Source organism: Ovis canadensis, chromosome 2 (assembly GCF_042477335.2).
Source record: "Ovis canadensis isolate MfBH-ARS-UI-01 breed Bighorn chromosome 2, ARS-UI_OviCan_v2, whole genome shotgun sequence".
In the NCBI taxonomy this organism is placed as follows: Eukaryota; Metazoa; Chordata; class Mammalia; order Artiodactyla; family Bovidae; genus Ovis; species Ovis canadensis.
In genome coordinates this window covers 209,246,207-209,266,941 of record NC_091246.1, presented here as the reverse complement: position 1 = coordinate 209,266,941, position 20,735 = coordinate 209,246,207, and the positions used below count along the sequence as shown (strand labels likewise).

The window sequence follows — 20,735 nt, the reverse complement described above, 5'->3', positions numbered from 1 at the left end:
TACCTCCTTTGCCAGTGACGTCTCTATCCTTAGCAAAGTGAAGGTGGGCTTTCTGCCTCCATCTCAGAAGATTAACTCATATTGCTTGCGGAAATAGTAATCGCCTCTTCTGAGGCAGTTGCCATGCAAGATGATGTTGATTCTCCTTAAGACTCACCCTCGCAACCCCTCTTTACTTTTAGGCTTATAACTAGATGCAAGTCCCAGCAAGCTCCTAAAGGTGAGGTTCAGAGTGTGACCCATGAGGAAGTGCATTACACTCTAAAAAGAACTGCCTGAGTTTTTTCATTTATATATACAAAAATCCAGGGGATGTGTAGGGGTAAGGATATTTAAGGTATGGTATAATGGCGGCAGGACCATTAAGTTGGGTCATATAAAAAATTTACTGACATGGGCTAACTAAGTAGAGATTGTATGTTTAGTTTGCAGCTTGAGGGGTTACATAGAACTCCTTACAGTGTGTTGGTTACTGAAACATGGACCAAATGATAACCCACTATGAGTGAATTGAAAAACCAGACCTAGTTTAGTTTAATGTAGAGGAAGGGATTCAGAGGTTTAGGGAGATTATAGTGTTAGAGAGGATTTGTCATTTAAGACCTACTTATTCTGAGAGGCTGCAGAAGGCACACTGATTTTTATGAAGCTGAGAAAAAAGTTTGTGAGGGAATCCCCACGCTTGAAGATCCCTGTGATTGCTCTTCTCTGAGTAGACCTTGCAGTGGGAACTGCAGTCACCAGAATGAAAAGCCTAAATGAATTGGGAGGAATTGGATCCCGAGTCACAAGGTAGGTGTGGGTACAATGCTGGACAGCAGAGTTGAAGCGGCAGAGTAGTCTGTCTCATGCAGAACCACGGCACTGGATAGTCGATCATGATATTCCTGGAAACAGAATATACAGGAAGTCTACTAAATTCTTGCTTGATCTGTATTAGCATTGAAGTTCTAGGTCAAGTGAACAAAAGTAACCTGAATCATAAAAGATGATACCGTGAAAATGCCACACCCAATATGCCAGCAAATTTGGAAAACTCTGCAGTGGCCCCAAGACTGGGAAAGGTCAGTTTTCATTCCAATCCCAAAGAAAGGCAATGCCAAATAATGTTCAAATTGCCGCACAGTTGCCCTCATCTCACACGCTAGCAAAGTAATATTCAAAATTCTCCATGCTAGGCTTCAACAATACGTGAACCAAGAACTTCCAGATGCTCAAGCTGGATTTAGAAAAGGCAGAAGAACCAAAGACCAAATTGCCAACATCCATTGGATCATAGAAAAAGCAAGAGAATTCCAGAAAAACATCTGCTTCATTTAAAGCCTTTGACTGTGTGGATCACAACAAACTGGAAAATTATTCAAGAGATGGGACTACCACACCACCGTACCTCCCTCCTGACAACCCTGTGTGCAGGCCAAGAAGCAACAGTTAGAACCAGGCATGGAACAACAGACTGGTTCCAAATTGGGAAAAGAGTATGTCAAGGCTGTATATTGTCACCCTGCTTATTTAACTTATATGCAAAATACATCATGTGAAATGTCGGGCTGGATGAAGCACAAGCTGGAATCAAGATTGCCAGGAGAAATATCAGTAACCTCAGAAATGCAGATGACACTACCCTTATGGCAGAAAGCGAAGAGGAGCTAAAGAGCTTCTTGATGAAAGTGAAAGAGGAGAGTGAAAAAGCTGGCTTAAAACTCAACATTCGAAAAATGAAGATCATGGCATCCAGTCCCATCACTTCATGGCAAATAGATGGGGAAACAATGGAGAGAATTTATTTTCTTGGGCTCCAAAATCTCTGCAGATGGTGACTGCAGTCATGAAATTAAAAGACTCTTGCTCCTTGGAAGAAAAGCTACGACCAACCTAGACAGCATATTAAAAAGCAGAGACATCACTTTGCCCACAAATGTCCATCTAGTCAAAGCTATGGTTTTTCAGTAGTCATGTATGGATGTGAGAGTTGGACCATAAAGAAAGCTGAGTGCCGAAGAATTTATGCTTTTGAACTGTGGTATTGGGGAAGATTCTTGAGAGTCTCTTGGACTGCAAAGAGATCAAACCAGTCAATTCTAGAGGAAATCAATCCTGAATGTTCATTAGAAGGACTGATGCTGAAGCTGAAACCCCAATACTCTGGCCACCAGATGTGAAGAACTGACTCATTGGAAAAGACCCTGATACTGGGAAAGATTGAAAGCAGGAGGAGAAGGGGACAACAGAGGACAAGATTGTTGAATGGCATCACTGACTCAATGGACATGAATTTGAGCAAGCTCTGATAGATGGTGAAAGACACGGAGGCTTGGCATGTTGTAGTCCACTGGGTCACAAAGAGTCAGACACAACTGAGCAGCTGAACAACAAAATGTCACTGTTGTCTACCACTTAGAATAGTGGCTTAGGGAGATCAGGTGGTCAAGGAAGTTTTAACTCTGATTCATCTCACAGGGGGCCCAGTTGGTCCCCAAATCCATCCTGTAGTTATTTCCTCAGTTCTAGAATGCAGACATATTCAGCAGTTGGTGAATACCTCGCTTGACCTGTGAAATGAGGGATGTTACAGTGGGAGAGACCAAATGGAAGTCACTAGAGGTTCCAATGGTAAACCAAAAGTAATACCATATTACTGGAGGGATGGCAGAGATTTGTGCCACCATAGGGATTTGAAAGATGCAGAGATGGTGGTTCCCATCACATCCCCATTCAACTCACTTATCTTGCCTGTGCTGAGACAGATGTATCTTGGAGAATGGCGGTAGATGATTGTAAGCTTAACCAGGTGGTGACTCCAAATGCAACTGCTGTACCAGATGTGGTTTTATTGCTTGAGTAAATTAACACATCTTCACTACCTGGCCTGCAACTCTTGATTTGACAAATGCTTTTTTTCTCCATATTTGCTAATAAAGACCATCCATAACAGTTTCTTTTCACAGGCAAGACCAGTAGTACACCTTCACTGTCCTACCTCAGAGATATATCTCTTCCCAACTCTATAATTTAGAAGACAAGACTCTTGATTACTTTCTCTTATATAAGGTATACACTGTCCCTTCCAGTGATGACATGCTGATTTGACCTAGTGAGCAGCACTACTGTAGACCTATTGGTAAGATATTTGCATATCAGAAGATGGGAAATGTTAATCAAATTTGAGGGCTTTCTACCTCAATGTAAGTCTGATAAAATTTGAAGACTTTCTAGCTCCCTGGTGGCTCAGATGCTAAAAAAATCTACCTGTGATGCAGGAGACCTGGGTTCAGTCTGTGGGTTGGAAAGATCCCCTGGAGAAGGGTGTGGCTACCCACTCCAGTAATCTTGGCTGGAGAATTCCGTGGACAGAGGAGCCTGGTGGGCTACAAGTCCATGGGGTTGCAAAGAGTTGAACACTATTGAGCAACTCGGACACATTTTTACTACTAAAGCGAAATTTTAGGGATCCAGACATGTGGCTTGTTAAGATATTCCTGCTGAGGTGAAGGGTAAGTTATTGTGTCTGGGCTCTCCTACAACCAAAAAAGAGACATACCACCTATTGGGATTCTTGAGTTTTGGAGACAACATATTCCTTTGGGTATGCTGCTCTGGCCAATTTACTCAGTAACCTGGGAAGAAAATTTATGTAAATATATTTATTTATTATTCTCTCATTTCCTTATCATGTAACATAACATGTATTCACTTTATATCATAATACTTAAGTATTGTTAACCTTATGTCATAGTTATTTAAGTTTCAGGATATTAAGCAGAGAGTAAACATCACCCAAGGACTTTATGTCCTCTTACAGGGAAGGAGCTAGAGTTTTTGGCTATATGTATGAAGGAGAGTTGTATCATGTAAGGTGAATTATGACCTTTTTATTTTCTCATTTGTAAATAAAGCATGCTGTAAGGAGATGTTTATGGGTGCCAAGTTGACAAGGGGATGAACTTGTGATGGTTAATTTTTGTGTCCACTTGACTGGGCCATGGCATAAAGATTTGAACCTAGAGATAAGGAGAGAAATCTGGGCTCAAATACTTTGTACATCTCCTTAGAACTTCAGATCCTTCTCTCCTTTCTCATCATTGCTATCCATAATCTTAGTAGTTGCTGCTGTTGCTGCTGCTGCTGCTAAGTCGCTTCAGTCGTATCTGACTCTGTGCGACCCCATAGATGGCAGCCCACCAGGTTCTCCCATTCCTAGGATTCTCCAGGCAAGAATACTGGAGTGGGTTACCATTTCCTTCTCCAATGCATGAAAGTGAAAAGTGAAAATGAAGTTGCTCAGTCATGTCCGACTCTTGGCGACCCCAAGGACTGCAGCCAACCAGGCTCCTCCATCCATGGGATTTTCCAGGCAAGAATACTGGAGTGGGATGCCATTGCCTTCTCCAAAATCTTAGTAGTAGGAGTACTCAAAAGGCCACTCTCTCAGTATTTCTGACTTCCTCTTTCCTAGCTCTGTTCTCCACCGGTCCAATGTGGATATGTGAGCTTACAGTTTAAAACAGAGAATGATTCAAAAGTAGTAGCTAACATTTATTTTAGAAGAGTACTTTTGTATAATTTTGATATTTAATTTTATTACCATTTTCCAGAAATGTTATTATACCACAGCCAATAGCATATCCAGCATTCTTATCCCCAGACCTGAATGTTACTGTTGGGGCGCCAACTACCGCATCCCAGTCCAACCAGCCAGCTGTCGTGCAACTTGAAAAACTTCAGCAACAACCCCGCGAAAGGTAAAAAACCAGACCATAACAAAACAAAATTTTCATCTGATTTATGTGTTATGTATATATTAATTTTTTCCTTTGAGACATGGGCTTGCTATTGGTCCAGAAAACTTCATCATGGTGATATTTCATATGCCCAGAGGTTATTCCAGAGTTTTGCTTTAGCATATTTAAGGGTTTGTGGTAAAAAGTCATTGACATGGGAAGAAAAGGGGTGAGAATTCATTATAAGGGAGAAAGTACAATATTTGCTCTGCCTCTTCACTCAACAATATATTTTATAGATCTCTTATGGTCTTTTCTACATTTCCTATCTTTCTTTCTCTATGCTTTAGATATTTCTTCTGATTATCTTATAATCATTGAATCTGTGTTCTTTATCTGTTGTTAAGCCAACTGAATTCTTAATTTCAGTTATTTCCTTTTCAGTTATGGAATTTTCATAATTTATTTCATAGTGCCACTTTTCTGCCAAAATCCTCAATCTTATCTTTTAGTTATTTGAACATAATAATCATTGTTATTTCCAAGTTCATCCCTGATAACTTGATTATTTGGATTTCCTAAAAGTCTGTTTCTGTTGTTGGTTTATCTTCTCATAGTTTTTAGTCATATTTTCTGTTCTCACATGTCTAGTTGTTTTTATCAAGTGCCAAAGATTCTATTTGAAAATCTGTAGAACTACTTTGAGGATCTTGATTATATATTTTTTACAGATAATATATAAATACATTTGCATCTGGTTGCCAACTAGCCTAGGAACACTAAGCAATCCTAGATCATCTTAATTCAGTTGAGAATGAAGTGATTTGGGCTTTCATTCCTTTTAAGGGTTTGTGGTAGAAAGTCATTGACATGGGAAGAAAAGGGGTGAGAATTCATTATAAGGGAGAAAGTACAAAAGAACATTAGTCTTTTTATGGTTTACTATAGATAGCTGGTGAGAAGTTGCTATAAAGCACAGAGAGCCCAGCCTGGCACTCTGTGATCACCTAGAGTGGTTGGATAGGGAGAGGGGAGGGAGGCTCAAGAAGGAGCAGATATATGTGTAATTATGGCTGATTTGTGTCGTTGTATGGCAGAAATCAACACAGCATTGTAAAGCAATTTTCCTCTAATTAAAAAAAAAAAAAGAGTGACACTAGTGTGAGGCAACCAGGGTACACTATTTAAGGAGGCATTTATTCTTGGGGAAGAACCCTTTAGGGTCCCAACTGAAAATCTAGGTGTTTACCATGGCTTCTCATCCTTAGCAGGGTCTGAACTCTGGTTTTCCCTCATTCTTACATATTTATCTCAGAGCTCTGAACTCTTCATCACCACAAATACTTGAAGGAAAATGGCTCCAAATTATGGGCTCAAAGTCTCCAGACTTCTTTTCTGTCTGCAATTTTGGCTCTGAAAATCCTTGCTGCCTTTATAACTGACTAATGCTTCCAAACAAAAAATTTTTAAATATTTTGTCCAGTTTTTTTCAGTTGTCCAGTGTGATGGTTTGTCTGAAATAACCTATTCTATCATTGCCAGAAATAGAACTCTTGAATATTTTAAAAATAGTGTTTATGTGTATGCATAGCTTACTGGACTTATAGATTAATTCACAAACATTGAGTTGAGTCATCAAGAAACCCCTTTTCCCCCTAGTCATATGTTTTATTCTTTTAGTAATGTTTGTGCATGTGTGCTCGATTGCTTCAGTTGTGTCTGACTCTCCAAACCTATGGACTGCAGCCTTCCAAGCCCATCTGTCCATGGGATTCTGAAGGCAGAAATATTGGAGTGAGTTGCCAGGGGTTCTTCCCCACTCAGGGATCAAACTCGCATCTCTTATGTCTCCTGCATGTAGGTGGATTCTTTACCACTTATGCCATCTGGGAAGCCCTCCATAAAGTTTATTTATTTATAATTTTTATTGGAATATGGTTGATTTACAATTGTAAATTGATTGTCAACAAAGGTCCATCTAGTCAAGGCTATGGTTTTTCCAGTAGTCGTGTATGGATGTGAGAGTTGGACTGTAAAGAAAGCTAAGTGCCGTTGAATTGATGCTTTTGAACTGTGGTGTTGGAGAAGACTCTTGGGAGTCCCTTGGACTGCAAGGAGATCCAACCAGTCCCTCCTAAAGGAGATCAGTCCTGGATGTTCATTGGAAGGAGTGATGTTGAAGCTGAAACTCCAATACTTTGGCCACCTGATGCGAAGAGCTGACTCATTGGAAAAGACCCTGATGCTGGGAAAGACTGAGGGCAGGAGGAGAGGGTGACGACGGAGGATGAGATGGTTGGATGGCATCACCGACTCAATGGATGTGGGTTTGGGTAGACTCCAGCAGTTGGTGATGGACAGGGAGGGCTGGCATGCTGCGGTTCATGGGGTTGCAAAGAGTTGGACATGAATGAGTGACTGAACTGAACTGATTTACAATGTCTTGTTAGTAAACATGACATTTTTGTCTCTTGTTATGGTCTTTGGCTGATTTATTTAGTTGTCCATTTTATTCTTTTAGCACTTTGGGTGTAAGATTGCCACTTTCTTCTGGCCTACAAAGTTTCTGCTAAAAGATTTGTTCATAGTCTTATGGTGGCTTTTTTGTACATAGCAAGTTGTTTTTCTCTTGCTGCTTTTAAGATTCTCTCCTTGTCTTTCATTTTTAGCAATTTAATTTTAATGTGTCTCAGTGTGAGTTATTTGAATTACTTTTATTTGGAACCGTCTGGACTTCCTTGATCTGGTGTCTCTTTCCTCTGGTTGGGGAAGTTTTCAGTTATTATTTCTTTGAGTAAGCATCTGTCCCTTTCTTTCTCTCTCCTTCTAGTTCCCCTGTAATAAATATATTGGTCTACTTGATGGTTTATTGTAAGTTCCTTAAGCTATCGTCTCTCTTTTTCATTCTTTTCTGCTTCTCTGATTGGATGAATTTCATTACATTGTCTTCACATTCCCTGACCCTTTCTTCTGAATCATCTGGTTTGTTCTTAATCTCTCTGTTGAATTTTTGTTCAGTTATTGTATTCTTCAGCTCTGTGATTTCTGTTTGATACTTTCTAGTATTTTCTGCTTCTATGTGAAATTCTCACTTTGTTCATGCATTTTTCTTCTGACCTTGATGAACATCTTTATGAGCATTATTTTGATTTCTTTATCAGGCAAGTCACTTATCTCTGTGTCATTTATGTCTGTTTCTAGAGTTTTATCTTGTTCTTTTGTTTGGAACTTATGTTTCTGGAGTTTTATTATTTTGTTTAGGACTTACTCCTCTCTTACTTCATTTTCCTAACTCTCCATATTGGTTCCTGAACATTAGATAAAACAACCACCTCTGTTAGTTTTGGTATTGTGGGCTCATGTAGGAAATGAACCTTATTATCAGCCTAGTCCAAGTTCTTGGTTGTCCTTCACACCTTTGTGACTATCCCAGTCACCTTCTTTGTTTTTAGTGACCCTCCCAAGACTTGAGGGTGTGTCAAGACTTGTCAGTGTCCCAAACGGGAGGACTTCAGTCAGCACCTACATTCAAGCTGATTGGAAGGCTGAACCCCCAGGTAGATGCTGGAAAAGTATGTAGTTAGAACCCTTCCAAGGAGAAACTGGTAAGACTTTTTTTTCCTGTTCTCTCTGTGCTGGGTCTGTGTGTATATGCACAGGGTTGGTAGCTCTTGTACCCATTAAGAACTTCTTTGTGTGCTGTAGTCCTGTGGACCGGAAAATGCAAACCCTGTTGACTATGACGTCAGGCAATCCGGGGACCTGTGCCTCCGATGGCAGCCACAAAATCTGGGATGCCGGTTGTGTGTACAAGCTCTTTCCTTGGAGACACTGGTGATCTGGGTCAGGCTAGGAGAGAAGGGAGCTATGGAGTCTACTGACTTCCCTGCTTTCCTGCTGCTGCTGCTAAGTCGCTTCAGTCATGTCCGACTCTGTGCGACCCCATAGATGTAAGCCCACCAGGCTCCCCCGTCCCTGGGATTCTCCAGGCAAGAGTACTGGAGTGGGGTGCCATTTCCTTCTCCAGTGCATGAAAGTGAAAAGTCAAAGTGAAGTCGCTCAGTCGTGTCCGATTCTTAGCGACCCCATGGACTGCAGCCTACCAGGCTCCACCACCCATGGGATTTTCCAGGCAAGAGTACTGGATTGGGGTGCCATTGCCTTCTCCTAGAAGCATACTAAATTAGAGGCCTGACCCTCAAGCAGCAGCTTTTACAGAATTCAAGTAGGCTTTTTTTGGGGACGGACTGGGAGATGTACCAATTTGCCTATACTGTGCTGAGCCTTGGGCAAACAGGTATGGCAAACCCTTAGTGAACCCATTAAGAACTATTTATTTATTTTTTAACCTTGTGTGTCTCCTGGTCACAAGGTGTGACCTAGCAAGGTGTTTTCAGGGCCTGTCTTTAAAGTGACAGTCTTGAACTTGGAGCACTAGATGTAGAGTCCAAACTTTTCTGTCCTCAAGTAGATTCCTTCCCAATTGTATGGCATTATGTCAGGGTTAGGTTTATGATGAAAGTGTCTCAGCCTCTCTTACCCATTTTGTTGTGAGTTTTCTTTCATTTGTCCAGTGTTTCAGAGTTGCTCAGCTATTTCTAGATTTCTTTCAGCAGGATTTCTATTTCTGGATTTCTTTCTTGCACAGCTATAGATTAGGTGCATCTTTGGGAGGGGATGAATGAGTTCAGAGGCTTTTTCACCATCTTGAATAGAAATGCACAAATTTCTTCAATTCTTTGCTTAGTAAAACACACCTAGATCATCATAACAGCTTCTCCACTCAGAGTAGCTCCCTGAGCTCCACCTGCTGAACCTCAGCTTATTTGGATTCCGGTGACATGGATGGCTGTTGCTCTGTCTTCTCTGGAATGGCAGTACCACCCAACCCCCTTCTTTCTAGAAGAATGGGTCCCCCTCTGCTCACTGACTCCCAGATTTGTGATATCTTTCTTGTGTATTTCGGCAATCTAAGAATGTTATTTTGCTCTGTATTATCTTCTTCTTATAACTATTGGATTGGCCAAAAAATTCCTTTGTTTTTTTTTTAATGTAAAAAATAAGAGACATATTTTTCATTTTTACCAAGAAGTTTATTGAACAATGTATTCACCATTTTGTTCTACTACCTTCTCCAATTTTTTAGACGACTTCATAATTCCATCTTCCCAACTCTTTTATCTTTTTGAGCAAAGAACTGTTCCAGATGCCTTTTACAGTCTTCTAAGGAATTGAAGTTTTTTCCATTAAGAGAATTTTGTAAACTGAAATAAATGGACATTCGAAGGTGCGATGTTTGGTGAATACAGAGGATGAACCAGAACTTCTCAGCCAAGCCGTGACAGTTTTTTCCTTGTCATCAAAGAAACATGTGGTCTTGCATTATCCTGATGGAAGATTATGTGGTTCTGTTGATTAATTCTAAATGCTTTCTGTTGAGTGCTGCCATCAGTTGATCTAATTGGAGAGGTACTTATTAAAATTCATCATTTGGTTTTCCAAAAGGAGCTCATAATAGGGAACTTCCTTCCAAACCCACCATATACAAAAAATCACCTTCTTTGAATGAAGACTGGCCTTTGGTGGTTGGTTGGTGGTGGTTCATTTTGCTTGCCCCATGATCTTTTTTCTATTCCATATTATTATGCAGTATTGACTTTTCATTGCCCATCACAGTTTGTTTTAAAAATGGAATATTTTTGATGTGTTTTAAGTAGGGAATTGTGTGTGGAAATACAGTCTAGGATTTTTTCACTTAACTTATGTGGAATCCAAACATCAAAATGATTAACATAACCAAACGTGTGGATTTTCAATGCTTGATTTTGATGTTTTGAGTATGTCAGCTACCTCCCACATGATATAATATTGATTAATTTATGTCTTGATTTGATTACTATCTACTCCAACTTGTCTACCCAACTGTGGCGCATCATTGGCAAGAAATCTCTAGCACAAAGTTTCTCAAACTGCTTTTGACATGTTCAATCAGTCATAGCACCTTCTCCATATACTGCACAAATCTTTGTGTTTCTGTTGTGTTTTTACCTTTCTTGAAATAATGAAGCAGAATATGCTGAAAATGTTGCTTCTTTTCTTCTGTCCTCAATATTAAAGTGGGTACACAAAAGTTCACCAATTTTGATCATTGTTTAAATGCATACTTATTTAGCAACTGTCACAATACAGTCTAACAAAATTGTTTTGAGTGAAGGTAACCAAAGCCTTTGACTGTGTGGATCACAATAAACTGTGGAAAATTCTGAAAGAGGTGGGAATACCAGACCACCTGACCTGCCTCTTGAGAAACCTATATGCAGGTCAGGAAGCAACAGTTAGAACAGGACATGGAACAACAGACTGCTTCCAAACAGGAAAAGGAGTACATCAAGGCTGTATATTGTCATCCTGCTTATTTAACTTCTATGCAGAGTACATCATGAGAAACGCTGGCCTGGAAGAAGCACAGCTGGAATCAAGATTGCTGGGAGAAATATCAATAACCTCAGATAGGCAGATGACACCACCCTTATGGCAGAAAGTGAAGAGGAACTAAAAAGCCTCTTGATGAAAGTAAAAGAGGAGAGTGAAGAAGTTGGCTTAAAGCTCAACATTTAGAAAACTAAGATCATGGCATCTGGTCCTGTCACTTCATGGGAAATAGATGGGGAAACAGTGGAAACAGTGTCAGAATTTATTTTGGGGCGCTCCAAAATCACAGCAGATGGTGATTGCAGCCAAGAAATTAAAAGATGCTTACTCCTTGGAAGAAAAGTTATAACCAACCTAGATAGCATATTGAAAAGCAGAGACACTACTTTGCCAACAAAGGCCCGTCTAGTCAAGGCTATGGTTTTTCCAGTGGTCATGTATGGATGTGAGAGTTGGACTGTGAAGAAAGCTGAGCATCGAAGAATTGATGCTTTTGAACTGTGGTGTTGGAGAAGACTCTTGAGAGTCCCTTGGACTGCAAGGAGATCCAACCAGTCCATTCTGAAGGAGATCAACCCTGGGTGTTCTTTGGAAGGATTGATGCTAAAGCTGAAACTCCAGTACTTTGGCCACCTCATGCAAAGAGTTGACTCATTGGAAAAGACTCTGATGCTAGGAGGGATTGGGGGCAGGAGGAGAAGGGGACGTCAGAGGATAAGATGGCTGGTTGGCATCACAGACTCGATGGACGTGAGTTTGAGTGAACTCCGGGAGTTGGTGATGGACAGGGAGGCCTGGCGTGCTGCAATTCATGGGGTCGCAAAGAGTCAGACATGACTGAGTGACTGAACTGAACTGAACTGAACCACTAAGTGCTGCTTGAGCCATCTTATGGGAAAAAATGAACAAACCCTTTGGTCAACCCAAAACTTCGGCCCTGATAATTCTCTATTGCTTGTCTTATATGAAATTATTTTCATGAATTTTTTGTAGAAGACTTGGTTTAAAAAACTCTTCTAGTTTCACAGAGCTCCCACTTCTGAAGTTTTTATTTGGTGTTTAAAAATACAGTGGGGCTTCCCTGGTGGTTCAGATGCTAAAGAATGTGCCTACATTGTAGGAAACCCAGGTTTCTGCAAGCCCTGTCTCAAAGCAGTGACCTGGGTGGTCAGTTTTGATTATTCTCAGTGGTTAGACTACTCCAGTCCTCTTAGTTCTTATCATGAATCCTTTGTACTCATCCACTAACGGAATGAGCAAAACCCTCCCAGTTTCAACTGCTATTCTCAAACTGGCTGGCTGGGCTTTCTTGTGACTGCCTGTTGGCTGTTTGGGGATGACTTATTCTCACGTTCATCAGATGCCCCTGTTATACCCGTTGCTTTCTCCCAGATATTCACTGATACCATGGAAGTCTTATGTGTATGGGGTTAATAGGAAAACCTTGTCACATGATTTTGTTGTAAATGTTGCCTGTAAGTTTTGGGGTATGCTGTCCAGATACTGTGAGTTTTTATGTAGATATTTGGGAAGATTCAAAAACTATACTGTCACTGCTTCTATCACCATCTTGGAATTTTCCTTGTTTTATAAAACTTTTATATTCATAATACTTTACTGTGGTATCATTTGGGGGGATTTATTTAAACAATCATCTGTAAGTAATAACAGCTGTTTCTTTGTTCCCAATCCTTAATCCGTAACTTTGTTTTCTTGTCATTCTGTGCTGGCTAGAAGCTCCAGTTAATGTCTGTTATAAATAGTGGATATCTTTATTTTGTTTAGGATCTTTCATGGCAAAGCTCATAGCATTAAAAAGCCAAACACATTATTTATGTAGTTTTTTTTTCTGATGTCTTATACCAAATAAAGTAAATTATTCCTTCTCTTCTTTGTTTTCTGTGAGTTTTTTATTTTAATCATAAATGGCCATGGGATTTTGTCAAATTATTTTTCTCTTTTAATCAGCTAAATTGTATGTAAATTATATGTTTTATTGTTAATGTCAAAATATCCCTATATTCCTGGAATAAAGCCACCTTGTTAATGGTATATTATCTTTTCCTTATACCACTAGATTTTTTTGTACTAAAATTGTATTTTATTTGTAAGATTTGCATCTATGTTTGTGAGTGAAATTAAACTAATTTTCCTTTTTTGTAATGTCCTTGTTATGCTTTATTATCAAGATCAGTGTCCTCATGAAAAATTGAGAAACATTTCCTCTTTTCCATTTAATTCTTGACAATTATAAATTTCTTGGATTAGGAACAAAATTCTTGTCTTTTTATTTATTTTAATACTGAATATATATATGTACTGAATAATTTAAAAAATATGTATATCTTGGTTACATAATGAAACATATATATAGAATAATTTCTAAAATATATGTGTATAACTTAAAAATAATAAGACCATTGCCTAGATATTTACAATATAGGGTTAAGAAATACAACATTACCAATATTATAATGTGTTTTATATGCCCTTATATGATTACATCCCTCTCCAGGAAACTACTACTCTGAATTTTATTGTAATCATTCTTTTTCCTTTGTATCCTTAAACAATATATTGTTGATTTTTTCTTTAAGAACTTTATATAAATGTATCATACTGTATATGTTGTTCTTTGATTCATACCATATATATTCTTCTGTCACTTTTTAAGTCTGTGACTGATTCTTTCTTTAGGCTGGAAAAAATGAAAAAAGAATATAGACATCTAAGTACATGGGCAGAAAAAGCTAGCTATTTAGAAGGACTTCTTACCCCAGGATTAGAACATAAGGAACCTAAGGTAATTAACACACTGCATTGTTTCATATATAGAGTTTTATTTTAAAATTATGATAGTTAAAAATAATGATCAAAAGCCTGTTCTTTATGTCTGTGTCTCCTTTACTGCCCTGTACTCACAGATGGAAAGAACAGACTTTGGACTCAGTGGGAGGAGGAGAGGGAGAGATGACTTGATGGAAGAGCACTGAGACACATACATTACTATATGTAAAACAGAAAACTAGTGCATGAAGCAGGGCACCCGAAGCCAGTGCTCTGTGACAACATCGAGGGATAGTGTAGGGAGGGAGGTAGGAGGGGAGTTCAGAATGGCGGGGCACAAGTATACCATGGCTGATTCATATTGATGTAAAACCATCACAATATTGTAAAGTAATTCTTCTCCAATTAAATAAATAATGATCAGACACTGCTTATTTTTCCCTCTCTTTTTGTTGTTCAGTTGCTATGTCTGACTGTTTACAACTCCATGAACTGCAGCACATCAGGCTTCCCCATCCTTCTCCCAGAGTTTGCTCAAACTCTTGTTCAGTAAATCAGTGATGCCATCCAACCTTTTCATCCTCTGTCATCCCCTTCTCCTCCTGCCCTCAGTCATTCCCAGCATCAGGATTTTTTCCAATGAGTGGGTTCTTTGCGTGAGGTGGCCAAAGTGTTGGAGCTTCAGCTTCAGCATCAATCCTTCCAATGAATATTCAGGGTTGATTTCTTTTAGGATTGACTGGGTTGATCTCCTTGCTGTCCAAGGGACTCTCAAAAGTTTTCTTCATCACCACAATTCAAAAGCATCACTTCTTTGGTACTCAGCTTTCTTTGTGGTCCAGCTCTTACACCCATGCATGACTACTGGGAAAAACCATAGCTTTGACTATATAGACCTTGGTTGGCAAAGTAATGTTTCTTCTTTTTTAATATGCTTTTTAATATGCTGTCTAGATGTAGATATAGCTTTTCTTCCAAGGAGCAAGCATCTTTTAATTTCATGGCTGCAGTTACCATCTGCAGTGATTTTGAAACCCAAGAAAATAAAGTCTCTCATTGTTTCCATTGTTTCCCCATCTGTTTGCCATGAAGTGATGGGACCAGATGCCATGATCTTTGTTTTTTGAATGTTGAGTTTTAAGCCAGCTTTTTCTCTCTCCTCTTTCACTTTCATCAAGAAGCTCTTCACTTTCTGCCATAAGGGTGGTGTCATCTGCATATCTGAGGTTATTGATATTTCTCCTGGCAATCTTGATTCCAGCTTGTGCTTCATCCAGCCCAGCATTTCACATGATGTACTGTGCATATAAATTAAATAAGCAGGGTGACAATATATAGCCTTGACGTACTTCTGTCCCAATTTGGAACCAGTCCATTATTCTATGTCCAATACCAACTGTTGCCTCTTGACCTGCATACAGGTTTCTTAGGAGGCAGGTAATGTGGTCTAGTATTCCCATCTCTTTAAGAATATTCCACAGTTTGTTGTAATCCATGCAGTCAAAGGCTTTAGCACAGTCAATGGAGCAGATGTTTTTCTTTAGAATTCTCTTATTTTTTCTATTGTCTAGTGTATGTTGCGGAGAAGGCAGTGGCACCCCACTCCAGTCCTCTTGCCTGGAAAATCCCATGGACAGAGGAGCCTGGTAGGCTGCAGTCCATGGGGTCGCTAAGAGTCGGACACAACTGAGTGACTTTCTCTTTTCACTTTCATGCGCTGGAGAAGGAAATGGCAACCCACTCTTGGTGTTCTTGCCTAGAGAATCCCAGAGACAGGAGAGCCTGGTGGACTGCCATCTATGGGGTTGCACAGAGTCGGACACGACTGAAGTGACTTAGCAGCAGTGTATGTTGGCAATTTGATCTCTGGATCCAGCTTTTACATCTGGAAGTTCTCAGTTCACACACTGCTGCAGCCTAGCTTAAAGGATTTTGAGCATAGTTTCTATACTTTCATATTCTGATAGTGTGACATTCAGTAAATATTGATTACTTATAAGGTTTAGTTTTTAACAGCTTTGTTGAGATATAATTCAGATACTATACCATTCACCCATTTTAAGTGTACAATTCAGTGACACTAAGTATATTCATACAGTTGTACATCCATTGTTGTAATAAATTTGAGGGTATTACTATTACCCCTAAAAGAAACCCCATACCTCTTGGCCTATAACCTCCAAACCCTCCATGCCCCACCAGCCCTAACAGTAACTGATGTACTTTATGTCTGTATAGATTTGCTTGTTGTAGATATTTCATACAAATGGAACCATACAATATACGGTCCTTTGTGACTTACTTCATTCACTTAGTATAGTGTTTTCAAGTTTTATTCCTATTGTAGCATGTATTAATACTTCATTTCATTGCCAAATATTTCATTGTATGGATATACCTCATTTTTTACCCACTCATTAGTTAATGGACATTTGGTTGTTTTCACTTTTTAGCTATTATGTATAATGCTGCTATGAACAGTCATGTGCAGCTTTTTGTGTAAATGTATGCTTTTGATTCTTTTGTGTATATACTTAAGAGTGCAATTGCTAAATCGTATCATAATTCTGTTTAACTTTTTCAGAAACTGACAAACTTTTCCACAGCAGCTTCATAATTTTACATTTAACCAGCAATGTATGAGGGGTCCATGTCTTCTACAAAACTTGTTATTTTTTTTTTTTTAAATTATAGCCATCCTGGTGGGTTTGAAGTAGTATCTTATTGTAGTTTTCATTTGTATTTCTTTAATGATCCATGATGAGAACAACTTTTCATGTGAATACTGGTCATTTGTATATCTTCTCTGAATAAATTTTTATTTATATTTTTGGTTATTTTTTAAATTTAGCTATTTGTATTTCTATTGTTGAGCTGTAAGAGTTATTTATACATTTTGGATACTAGACCCTTATCAGATAGATAAGTAAGGCTTAATATTTAGAAGTACAATCTAATATATACATTTTGATCTGGCTGTAAAGGATTCATGGGGATTTCAGTGAATAAAGAAAATGTTAACCAAAATCACAGCCTTGAAATGGTAATTAAACATATTTTTTAAAACATATTCATGTTTTTCAAAGCCTCTGAGATAATTGGGCAGGATTGTGCTATAAGATGAATCAGTTAGCATTTGCTAATACAGAATTTGCATTTTAGGGAAATTGGGAGACTTTTCGGTTAAGGGACTTTGGACTTTGGGTTCTCATTGAAAAGTCAGTATTTTATTAGAGCCAGTGGTCACTCCACTTTATAAGTCTCCTTAAAATTTTTTAAAGATCCATAGCACTTTGCAGTTGATAGACTATAATGAATTCCAGTAAACAACTGATCTATTTCCTGGGGATATCCTCTCACACCCCCTGAAATTAAACATAATGTCATTTATCTTGTAATCTTTTTCTCTCATGCATTCAGCATTCAGAAACCCTATCAATTCTTGGCTCTCCTCTCCCTGGAACATCAACTCCTAGCCAGGGTGTTAGTACTATTTAAACAGTACTATTTAACATAGTACTGTTTGCTTTTCTCACAAACCCATAGTCTTCTTGTCTTCTATAATTTTTTAAGTGTTAAAAGAAGTTATGAAGGCAGAGAAAAATGTTTTAGCTCTTTAAACATTTCTCCAATATGTTTCCTTTTTTTTTTTTTCCTTCTAGGAAAGTAATATCAATGAGATACTAGAAAGCCAATTGGAAGAGAGACCTACAGATACTGTAACATCAGGTTATATAACTAATTTACTTTTGTATTTATTATTAAGATAATTAAAACAGGGTGGTTATATCACAAAAAAGAAAACCAGTAATCTGCTTTAAGTAGATTTCATTTTTTGCTAGGGAATAAAAATACATTTCATTATAGTCTTGGTATATAGTATTTATTTTGTAACACTCCAAAGAAAAGAATTAGACCCAATAAAGAATTATTTTTATTTTTGATACTCCTTTCCTCCTTTAAGGACAAGAAAAAAGTTAAATCTTATCTATAGTCTATGAAAAGGTATGTTGTTGAACATTGTTAACTGTAGACCTACTGATTTCTTTTATGTGGAGGGTGTGTGTGTGTGTGTAAGAGAAAGGGAAAAGGGAAAAAGTTGGACAGGAAATAAAGTTAGCATTAAATCTGGGAATGTCATACAAATTATCAGTGCATGTGTGCATGCTAAGTCGCTTCAGTTGTGCCTGATCCTGTGGGACCCCATGGACTGCAGCCCACCAGGCTCCTCTGTCCATGGGACTCTCTAAGCAAGAACATTGGAGTGGATTGCCATTTCCTTCTCCACAAATTATCAGTAATATATTTAATTAATAAAAGATACTGTTCATGCAGCTTTAAGACAAATCTATTAAAAGATTCACTTAGTAAGTTAAAAATAGATGCATGATACTCTATCTTTAAAATCTTGGATTCTGCTGATGTGGATTAATGATTTATTGTTATAAGTTTTTGCCACAGGTTATTTATCTAATTCTACTTCTCCAGCTACCTCAGACTTTGGTATATTCATTTCCTAACCTCTGAGGATCAACCAGCCTAGCAGAGCTATTTCATCTTTAATCTGCCCTTTAACTCAAGTTTTAGGTTGTAGCAGAATCATAGCTTCCCTCCTTAATATCACTGTTGCATGTTGGAGGTTAACCTTTCTCACTCACTAGTGGTTGCTATCTTTATTTTTCTTTAAGTTTTTTCAATTATCCTAGGAGTTTATTTCAGGTCCCATTGGATCCTCTGGTGACTTTCCTTTTGGCATTCCAATAGTTTCCTATAGTTACAGCTAAGTGATTTACTGATCACTATGTTCCAGGCATGTTACTTGGATTATATAAATCAGTCCTCACAGCAGTCAACTGAGGATGCTATTATTATTTATCCACATTTTTACAGATGAGAAAACTGAAGATCAAGTCAGTGAGAGATCACATAGCCATTTATTTGAACCTTGTCTGTTTGATCCAAGAGCTCAAGCTTTAAGCCACGTTGTTGCCCACATTATGTATACTTGTACCATTCCTATAAGATAAACTGTCTCTAGTCTGATTTACTTGTGAGAAAACCAAGGCTCAGAAAAATGAGCTGACAGTAGTCATGCAGCTAATAGTGACCTTAATAAATTCTGTTTGTATTAGACTTGGGCATTCCATTTTATCTCTGTATTTAATCCCTTTCCCTTTTAGACTTTTTTGCTTTGCTAAATATGTATTGTTTCTATCTCTAAAGTGAAAGTGAAAGTGTTAGTCACTCAGTTGTGTCTGACTCTTTGTGACCCCATAGACTGCAGCCCACCAGGCTCCTCTGTCCATGGAATTCTCCAGGCAAGAATACTGGAGTGGGTTGCTATTTCCTTCTCCAGGGGAATCTTCCCAACCCAGGAACTGAACCTGGGTCTCCCGCACTGCAGGCAGACTCTTTACTGACTGAGTCATCAGGGAAGGCCTGTGTATTTCTAGGAATATTTTATGTTTCTAGGAAGATTTTGTAAGTGCTTCAGTTAGCCTCTGTTGAAAGGTCCTAGTTTTTTGGTTATATACAGCCTTATTCTAATCTCTTTTTCCAGTCCCAACCTTATCACTAACCATCTGGGATTTATTTTATTTCCTCTTGATTTTTACCAAGATATACTCAGTTTTCATTCCAGTCCCAAAGAAAGGCAATCCAAAAGAATGTTCATACTACCGCACAATTACACACATTTCACATGCTAGCAAAGTAATGCTCAAAATTCTCCAAGCTAGTCTTCAATAGTACATGAACCAAGAACTTTCAGATGTTCAGGCTGGATTTAGAAAGGCAGAAGAACCAGAGATCAAATTGCCAACATCCATTGGATCATAGAAAAAGCAAGAGAGTTCCAGGAAAACATCTACTTCTGCTTCCTTGACTGTGCTAAAGCCTTTGACTGTGTGGATCACAACAAACTTTAGAAAATTCTTAAAGAGATGGGAACACCAGACCACCTTACCTGCCTCCTGAGAAACTTGTATGCAGGTCAAGAAACAACAGTTAGAACTGGACATGGAACAACAGACTGGTTCCAAATTGGGAAAGGAGTGCATCAAGGCTGTATATTGTCACCCTGCTTATTTAACTTTTATGCAGAGTACATCATGTGAAATGCTGGGCGGGATGAAGCACGAGCTGGAATCAAGATTGCCAGGAGAAATAGCAATAACCTCAGATATGCAGATGATACCACACTCATAGAAGAAAGCAAAGAAGAACTAAAGAGCCTCTTGATGAAAGTGAAAGAGGAGAGTGAAAAAGTTGCCTTAAAGCTCAACATTCAAAAAACAAAGATAATGGCATCTAGTCCCATCACTTCATGGGAAATAGATGGGGAAACAATGGAAACAGTGTCAGACTTTATTTTCTTGGGCTCCAAAATCACTGCAGATGGTGATTGCAGCCCTGAAATTAAAAGACGCTTGCTCCTTGGAAGAAAAGCTATGACGTACTTAGACAGCATTTTAAAAAGCAGAGATATTATTTTACTGACAAAGATCCATCTAGTCAAGTCTATGGATTTTCCATTAGTCATGTATGGATGTGAGAGTTGGACCATACAAAAGGCTGAGCACCAAAAGAATTGATGCTTTTGAACTGTGGTGTCAGAGAAAACTCTTCTCCGACTTTGAACTGTGGTGTCATTCTTCAAGGAGATCAAACCAATCAATCTGAAAGGAAATCAGTCCTAAATATTCATTGGAAGGACTGATGCTGAAGCTGAAGCCCCAGTACTTTGTCTACGTGATGCAAAGGGCTGACTCATTAGAAAAGACCCTGATGCTGGGA

At 38.6% G+C, this 20,735-nt stretch overlaps 1 protein-coding gene across 1 annotated transcript in view; it reads left to right on the top strand.

Moving 5' to 3' along the window:
- C2CD6 (C2 calcium dependent domain containing 6) overlaps positions 1 to 20,735 on the top strand; it is a 111,057-nt gene that overhangs the window by 22,872 nt on the left and 67,450 nt on the right. The window contains exons 9-11 of the mRNA XM_069578033.1: positions 4,596 to 4,742; positions 13,851 to 13,956; positions 17,603 to 17,669. Coding sequence (XP_069434134.1) covers positions 4,596 to 4,742; positions 13,851 to 13,956; positions 17,603 to 17,669 — 320 coding nt within the window. The remainder of the gene's footprint in view (positions 1 to 4,595; positions 4,743 to 13,850; positions 13,957 to 17,602; positions 17,670 to 20,735) is intronic.